Source organism: Taudactylus pleione, unplaced genomic scaffold, assembly GCF_031769625.1.
Source record: "Taudactylus pleione unplaced genomic scaffold, aTauple2 ptg001073l, whole genome shotgun sequence".
Classification (NCBI taxonomy): domain Eukaryota; kingdom Metazoa; phylum Chordata; class Amphibia; order Anura; family Myobatrachidae; genus Taudactylus; species Taudactylus pleione.
In genome coordinates this window covers 332032-340719 of record NW_028285474.1, presented here as the reverse complement: position 1 = coordinate 340719, position 8688 = coordinate 332032, and the positions used below count along the sequence as shown (strand labels likewise).

The window sequence follows — 8688 nt, the reverse complement described above, 5'->3', positions numbered from 1 at the left end:
AGGTCTAGATTTCTTTAAAAAAAATTTTTTAGGCCCTTTGAAGCCCTCTCTCTCGCACGGGGCGCAGCCTGCGAGGACGACTTGTCGTCCGCCTCACATCCTGTCTCCGCACAGGTCCTATCGGTGCCCTCACAGCTGCCTGTGGAATGTGACTGAGGCCAGGAACATTTGTACAGATGCTGGGCTCTTCTCAGTGCGTACGCTGCTCTGTCAGTAATTACGCTCTTTTTGTTAATCCCTTATTTATATATTACTGGTCAAAATAAGGTGTTTTATATAGAGCAGTTTTGTTTGTCTTTGTGCATTTTCATTTAATTTCCGCTCCCTCTGAGTGGTATCGGAGAGGGGCTCATATGTTCCTGTGGTGATGATTGGAGACGCGCCATTCGCTGGTGACTGGGAGCGATTGTTATCAGGAAAAAGCAGCGCGTTGCGTTCTGTCGGCATAATCGCTCCCATGTCACCAGTGATAGGTGTACGTGTTTCAGCATTCCCAGCGCCCCGTGTGACACCGTTGTTTCAGACACGCTGTCATGGCAACTCCCAATTGGCACAACCTGACAATGTAATACTTAATGCAGGTCACTATGGGCCTCATCCAGAGGTGAGCACTGATGTGGCCGCGTCTATAGGCGGCCGCGCGTCTGTAACTTTCTGCACGTGCCTCTACAAAGGCCTTCCTTGGTGTACATCTGTGCGTCCCAATGTACAAGGACTGAGACATGATTGATACCACCGTCTGTCACACCATCGCAAGCGCCGTGAGTTTTTCGGGATTTTGCGCGCACGCGCAGTAGCAAACAATCGCTCACCTCCGTCAACCTCTGCCTTTCCTGCGGCTCACAAGGAATAATAACATACCCCCAAAAATGTGAACACTTATCTATGTAGTGTCCCTTTAGGAAACTAAAATGACAAGTTTGAATTCTGCATGTATGACGCAACGCGCACGTCTGTCGTTCGCTAAGGCAATTGTAATCAGAATTTACCGCTCAGGCTTTCACATAAAAATAAAATAAAATAAAACATTGACTCTATAAATGCTGCCCAGTCTCGCAGTCTGGGGTTCTTGTTGGCGGAGGAATTTGGCTCGGTAGCTGTCGGTTAGATCTGCCTTTCGCGGTAATGGCGCCATTATATCTTTCTCTTTCTAATACAGAGTTCATATGTTTTTTCCGATATGAAATTCTGGGAGACTGTTGGACATGGGTATTCAACATGCAGCCCCCAGCTCCTGTGGAACTACACATCTCAGCATGCCCTAATAGCAAAACTGTTGCGGGGCATGCTGGGATGAGTAGTCCCACAGAAGCTGAAGGGCCGCACGTTGAATAGCCCCTGCTGTAGGAGGTCTGTGCGTAGCTAAAATGACTCTAATTGATGTTTTTTATTCTGTCTACAGGCCACAAGAATTTGGGCATCTTTGAACCATGGGAAAATGTCGCTCTACGTGAACTGCTGAGAACTTTACACTAATCTGACAAGTTCTGTAAATTTGCAAAAGTGACGGCTTCACCCCCTCCCGCAGTTCTTGGAAGATTAGGTTATTCTACCCCGCAGCCATGTATGGGAGCTCACGTTCCGTCGGGAAGGTGGAGACCAGCAGCCAGAGCCCAGGACGCTCCCCGCGCCTGCCCCGTTCCCCTCGCCTGGGCCACCGGCGCACCAACAGTACTGGCGGGAGCTCCGGAGGGGTCACCGGGGGCGGCAGCAGCAAAACATTGTCCATGGAGAATATTCAGTCCTTAAATGCTGCCTATGCCACCGCCAGCCCCATGTATCTCAGTGACCATGAAAACATAGGGGTCGAGTCCCCAAAGAGCACCATGACTCTGGGCCGATCTGGGGGGCGTCTGCCCTATGGGGTGAGAATGACCGCCATGGGAAGCAGCCCCAACATCGCCACCAGCGGAGTGGCCAGTGACACCATTGCCTTCGGAGATCACCACCTGCCGCCTGTTAGCATGGCCTCTACCGTGCCCCACTCTCTCCGTCAGGCCAGGGACAACACAATCATGGACCTCCAGGCCCAACTGAAAGAGGTCCTGCGGGAGAACGACCTCCTGCGGAAGGACGTGGAGGTGAAGGAGAGCAAGCTCAGTTCCTCCATGAACAGTATTAAGACGTTCTGGAGCCCCGAGCTGAAGAAGGAACGAGCGCTGCGTAAGGACGAAGTGTCCAAGATCTCCGTGTGGAAGGAGCAGTACCGGATTGTGCAGGAGGAGAACCAGGTTTGTGCCGCGATTTTGCCCTTGTCCCCCTACAGTAACAGTCCTGGCAATGAGGGGGCGGAGCCGTGTGTGGAATTAGTCATGTGATTTACCTGTCTCACCTTGAAATGACGGTAATCTCACCCGCATGTAACTGTACGGCTCACTGTCTGCGGCTTCCTGTGCCCGTCCTCCCCTCCTGCTGTCTGAGTAATTAGCTCCTCTGCAGAGTCTGTCCTCCCCCCTCCTGGCAGTGATCTCTCATTATTCCTCACCTCCTCATTATCTCTCTCTCTGCCCCTATGTACTCACACTCTCCCTCTCCCTCTCTCTATCTCGCTCTCACTCTCCCTCTCTCTCTCTGTGCCTCCTCGTACTTCTCTCTCTCACTCTTCCTCTCTCTTCCCTCCCTCCCTCTGGCACTCTTTCCCTATCTCTCTCCCTATTGCACTCTTTCTGGCTCTCTCTCCCTCTCTGGTTGTTTCCATTCTCAGCTGCTCTCTCACTGTCTCTCTGCTTCGCATTCTCCCTCCCTCTGTGGTGTGCGCTCTCTCTCCCCCTCGTTTCTGCTCTCTCTGTATCGCCCTCTCTCTCTCTCTCTGTATCGCCCTCTCTCTCTCTCTCTCTCTCTCTGTATCGCCCTCTCTCTCTCTCTCTGTATCGCCCTCTCTCTCTCTCTCTCTGTATCGCCCTCTCTCTCTCTCTGTATCGCCCTCTCTCTCTCTCTGTATCGCCCCCTCTCTCTCTCTCTCTCTGTATCGCCCCCCCTCTCTCTCTCTCTCTCTCTCTCTCTCTGTATCGCCCCCCCCTCTCTCTCTCTCTCTCTGTATCGCCCCTCTCTCTCTCTCTCTCTCTCTGTATCGTCCCCCCTCTCTCTCTCTCTCTCTCTCTCTCTCTCTGTATCGCCCTCTCTCTCTCTCTGTATCGCCCTCTCTCTTTCTCTCTCTCTCTCTCTCTGTATCGCCCTCTCTCTCTCTCTCTCTCTCTCTCTCTCTGTATCGCTCTCTCTCTCTCTGTATCGCCCTCTCTCTCTCTCTCTCTCTGTATCGCCCCCTCTCTCTCTGTATCGCCCCCTCTCTCTCTGTATCGCCCCCTCTCTCTCTGTATCGCCCCCTCTCTCTCTCTGTATCGCCCCCTCTCTCTCTCTGTATCGCCCCCTCTCTCTCTCTGTATCGCCCCCTCTCTCTCTCTCTGTATCGCCCCCTCTCTCTCTCTCTGTATCGCCCCCTCTCTCTCTCTGTATCGCGCCCTCTCTCTCTCTGTATCGCCCTCTCTCTCTCTCTGTATCGCCCTCTCTCTCTCTCTGTATCGCCCTCTCTCTCTCTCTGTATCGCCCTCTCTCTCTGTATCGCTCTCTCTCTCTCTCTCTGTATCGCCTTCTCGCTCTCTCTCTCTCTCTGTATCTCCTTCTCTCTCTCTCTCTCTGTATCTCCTTCTCTCTCTCTCTATCGCCTTCTCTCTCTCTCTGTATCGCCTTCTCTCTCTCTCTCTCTCTCTCTCTCTCTCTCTGTATCGCCTTCTCTTTCTCTCTGTATCGCCTTCTCTTTCTCTCTGTATCGCCTTCTCTCTCTCTCTGTATCGCCTTCTCTCTCTCTCTGTATCGCCTTCTCTCTCTCTCTCTGTATCGCCTTCTCTCTCTCTCTGTATCGCCCTCTCTCGCCCTCACTCTGTATCGCCCTCTCTCGCCCTCTCTCTCTGTATCGCCCTCTCTCGCCCTCTCTCTCTGTATCGCCCTCTCTCTCTCCCTCTCTCTCTCAGTATCGCCCTCTCTCTCTCTGTTGCGCCCTCTCTCTCTCTGATGCGTGCTCTCTCTCCCTGCTCTACCTCTCTGGTACACTCTCTCTCTTCCTTTCCCTCTCCCAGTTTTTCTCTGGTGCGCTCTCTCTGGCGCGCGCCTTTTGTCTCCCTCCCTCCTGCTCTCTCTCCCACACTATCACTCCCTCCTGCTCATTCATTTGTGGTGTGCTCTCTTTCTACCGTGCACTCTTTTTCGTGCTCCCTACTGCGCTCTCTCTCCACCACTCTCCCTCCCGCTCTCTCTTCCTGCTGCTCACTCCCTAGTGTGCGCTCTTTCTCCCTTCCTCTCGCTCTCACTCCCTCACTCTCTTTCTCTGGCTCGTGCTCTCTTTCTCACCCCCCCTCCTCTCTTTTTTTCTTTCTTGCTCTGTCTTTTATTCCTTCCTCCCCTAACTCTTGACCCCCCCCCTTCCTGAATGTCCCCCCCCCCCCCTATACTTTCTGCGCTATGTACCTCTCCTGCCAAATCCCTCCCCCCGATCTCGCATGTCTGCGTTCATTTCCCCGGGTAACCGCACAGATCTCTCTTGCACCATGACATTACATCTTCTCCACATTTCCTTCATTTTTGTCCTATTTCTTGGAACCGTTCTGTGGATGTTTGTGGGCTGACACATTCTCTGGCTGCAATCCTCGTCCGCCCCTCGGGTGAAATTTACTCCTTTAACCTGTCCTGTTAGTGACCCTGGGCTGCGTACATAATGGTGATCAGAACTCTGCGTCACTGTCCTTATATATAACACCCCAGCACCTGTCCCTATTAGGGATGTGCAGGCTCGGTTCTACTCGGTTATTGGCTATCCAAAACTCGTGACAGGTGAAACCCAATAAGATTCGGGAAAAAAAAAACGAACGGAACCGAGTAGAACCGAGCCTGCACATCCCTAGTCCCTATTATATATACCTGTGGGGGGGGGGATCACACAGCGATCGGCTTACCAGTCGCAGCCCTGGGCTGCTCCCCTCTCCTTCCTGCCGGGGGGAATGTGCCAACATCGCAGGATTATTGTTAAATCTCAAATTCTTTGTTTTGTCTGTTTTCCTTCATGCCCAGAAATGTTTACATGATTCTGTGTATAGAGTTCGGCACCGAAGGCCACGGGGGGCGGCGGATGGTGGGGATCACTCCCTACTGGATGCTCCATGGACAGAGATTACGGGCCAGACTCCTGACTGGTCATTTTGTATGTTACATGTGATAATGCAAGGTGGGATGTTTAGGGTTTGTGTATCTGGGTGATCTCCGTCTGTCTGTGGTCAACATTGTTCCTGGGTGGAAACGGAATCGTATATCAAATATAGGGATCTCTTATCGCTATCGAGCCTCATGTGCGTACATTTGCTCGCAGTGAGGGTTGGACGTGGCGGCCAGGTTACTACCTTGCGCTACTGCGAGTATCCGCTGGGGTCTGACGAGTATCCGTGCGTCTGCATGCAGAAGGCCGCCCCGCTGCTTTTGCAAGATGATCCGTGATGAGTTAGGGAAGGGTTTTCCTGCGAGTTTCTGGGAAGAGCTAGCTTCCTAGAGGGGTATTCAATATGAAACGTTAACTTCACTGCCGAAGTTAACGTTTCATATCGGAGTTTTTACCTGCGTTAAAGTTTGGTGCGCGCTCCCGCTTATCCTCGTATTCAATATAAAATTAACGAAAACGGGAAACTCCGAAGTTGGATTTGCGTAAAGTTACGAATTTTTCCTTAAAATAATTGTAAGATCCCCCCTAAAGTTGTAAAAACATGGGGGATCACTATGGGTACCCCCGTTTTAGCCTTTAAATGAAAGTCGGGGATTTAAATAGCCGCAGCAGGTGTTTTTTCCCCGACATTGAAGAAGTGATGCAGAAGAGCACTTAGGTTATTTTTTTCATTTTTTTAAGTGGTCCCATCAAATTTGGGGTACATGAAAATGGGTACTAGCATATTTTTAAGTCCCTAAAGTAAGTTTTTAAAAATTCTGCATTTGTGCACCTGCCGCTAATAATCTATTCTAGAATACACCTGCCACTAATAATCTATTCTAGAATACACCTGCCGTATACTTGCAGAATAGCCCTGAACCTATTTCCCTATTGTTAATCATTTTTTTCCCATTTTTTTTTTTTTCACCCCTATTTTTAAACTAATTTTTTGGTGTGTTCCTATTTTTTTTAAAACTTTTTTTGACACAGTTCTTTTTTAAATGTCATTCCCAGGGGTGCAGGCTATTTTTTTTAAGACTGCACCCCTAAACCCCAATTCTGCACTTTTTTTCGACACCTATTCAATGGCGAAAAGTTATCCCCGTTTTTTATCAAAAACTTTTCAAAACTGCGATAAGTCTTTGAAATTGAATACGGTGTAAAAGTAAAACCTGCGATAATGACGTCATACCTCCGATATTAACGCAAAAACGATGTTTTCGCTCCCATATTGAATACCCCTGTTAATCTCCTAATCTCTCACCATCCTACGTTGGAGAGTCTGCGTAGAAGGCGTTTACAGGCCATTAGATGTCGATAGATTGGTTGGGCACTGGAGGATTTAGATGCATTTACAAATTTCCGTGCCGGCCTTGTAGTTCGGGTAGAGTGGGAGGATTTCAGGGGGGGGGGTTAGGATGTAGAGAGGAGTATTCACGTAGGATGCGAGTTGTCCGCACTCATCCCTTTTAGTAATAGGTGCATAATTTAGAGTGTTGGAAGAACGCGTTACTTATTAATGACTGCGGGTCGTTTCAGGATACTTTTGTGTATCTCAGCTGTCTTCGTCCATGCGTGGCGAGTGAGGAGACTGTAGATCAAGAGTGATGTGGGATTGGTGGTTTAAGAGAGGATGAAACACTGATATGAATAGATAAAAGCAACATGTAGACGAGTTTAAGCGCAAAATGGCTGTAATAGTCCTGATACCGTATCATGCGCTCACTGATATGTACAAGGGATGTCCATGCGCCTTATGTTTCCCAACGCAGATATCCTCTTCTCCTGGTTTTACGTCCTGTTACGTACAGTTTAGGAACCCGTTCAGTAGGCAGCACCTGCACTGAGGACCTGAAAACTGTCATCTCCCAACTATACTCCTCCATAGTGAACGTTTAGACCCAATGGCTCCAGCTCCCGGCCCTGCGGTAAAGACACCCCCTGTATGAACGCCCGTATGGCGGTTTTGGTCGTATAGACCGGTCATGCCAACATGGCGTTTTGCAGGCATTGGCGGTTGTGTTCCTAAATTCTCCACGCTACCTTTCTACTACACCTGGCCCGCACTACCATCTTCCATAATTTACTAGTTGGGGAAGTATTGCAAATTGTATGTCGTGCTCATCGGGCGATCTGATTTCCTATAACCCAGTTTGCAATATTTCAAATTCCCAACAAGACGTTGATGGGATTGCTGGTTATTTTGGCATTTGAAACGGCTGCACCCTTGGGGGATTGTTGTATCAAACCATTTTAATAGGAAAAGAATATCTACCGAGGGTTTTCTCTGGGATAGCCGCCCTTTGCCAGGATTGATGGGGGGGTTTTCTGCTCCCATGAGAACAACTTAGCGTTGCGCGTATTGCAGGTTTCCACGCAGGCATTCGTTTACCAGCACTGAGAGTCACCAGGCGCAGAAACTGTATTCTGCCTTATACCCTCTGTGCCCCCGTGGAGTCAGCGGTGCCCCTCTGCCTTCTGGGCAATCCTGTATTACATCTGCCTGGTGTACCGCGAAGCATCGCAGTGTCACAGCCTGTCCTGACGACCCTAATGCGGAGAGCGCATCGCAACGGTGAAACCAGCATCTTTGTGTCACTGAGTAGCCATGTAGGTGCTCATAACTGTGAACGCTCTCCGCGTCATGTCAAAGCGGAAATGGCGTTCCCCACGGGGATAACAGAGGCGGCTGATGCATACCAGTCATAACTAGAAAATGTCCAACACCCCTGACTGAGCTACACTACAAAGACGGACCTTTTATTTGAGACCCCCCTCATTGCATTATCTGCGCCTGTTTTTCCCTTGTTGAGCGATAATACGGCCCCTTGCGGTCTGTTAGTATGCGAGCGAGCAGTTCGGTGGCTCCCATCTGCAGTAATAAATGCAAATATACAGAGATTAAGGCTTCCTGTGCACACTGACTCGCGGGTTTTTGGATAGATTAATAAAGAAAATTAATAATGGATAAGTTAAATTTATTCTCACTGCCGGTCACCCCCACTGGAAATGTCTGTGATACTATCTTTATATGGGTGACGTCTGCTGGAAGCTCCTCTAACTGTGCCCAGTACAGGGAAATGTGTATACTACACCCCAAAGTAGGCAGAGCAAAAGTAATAGGCGCAAATTCTAGGTTCTTTTGCGTGTAGTACTATTCCCATTCCATTTCAGCCGCCGCAAACCAGCGACTTTCAAAAACGATCTTTAGTAAATAAACCCCTCTGGGGTAAAGGTCCGAATCCACTACACGAGTGTAGAACGACTGTACAATCGTTCTTCATCCTGTGCAGTGGATGTTGTGCCCACATCCCCGAACACGCACAACCTCTCGATATTGGCAGGCTGGCCTGCATGTTCAGGCGATGGCAGATGCCGGCAACGCGAGCATCGCTGGTCGTCGCCGGCATTTTCACTGCACGATTAATGAATGATTTAACGATGTCGTAATCGTTCAATCCTTCATTTTTATCGTGTAGTGGAAATGCGCCTTTAGTGTGGTG

General features: G+C 49.7%; 1 protein-coding gene across 14 annotated transcripts in view; it reads left to right on the top strand.

The window, feature by feature from the left end:
• The first annotated feature begins 1405 nt into the window (after positions 1–1405).
• LOC148453881 (ELKS/Rab6-interacting/CAST family member 1) overlaps positions 1406–8688 on the top strand; it is a 137872-nt gene continuing 130589 nt past the window's right edge. For all 14 annotated transcript variants that reach the window (XM_088461579.1, XM_088461577.1, XM_088461576.1 and 11 more), the window contains exon 1: positions 1406–2231. In XM_088461579.1, coding sequence (XP_088317705.1) covers positions 1563–2231 — 669 coding nt within the window. In that variant the 5' untranslated portion in view covers positions 1406–1562. The remainder of the gene's footprint in view (positions 2232–8688) is intronic.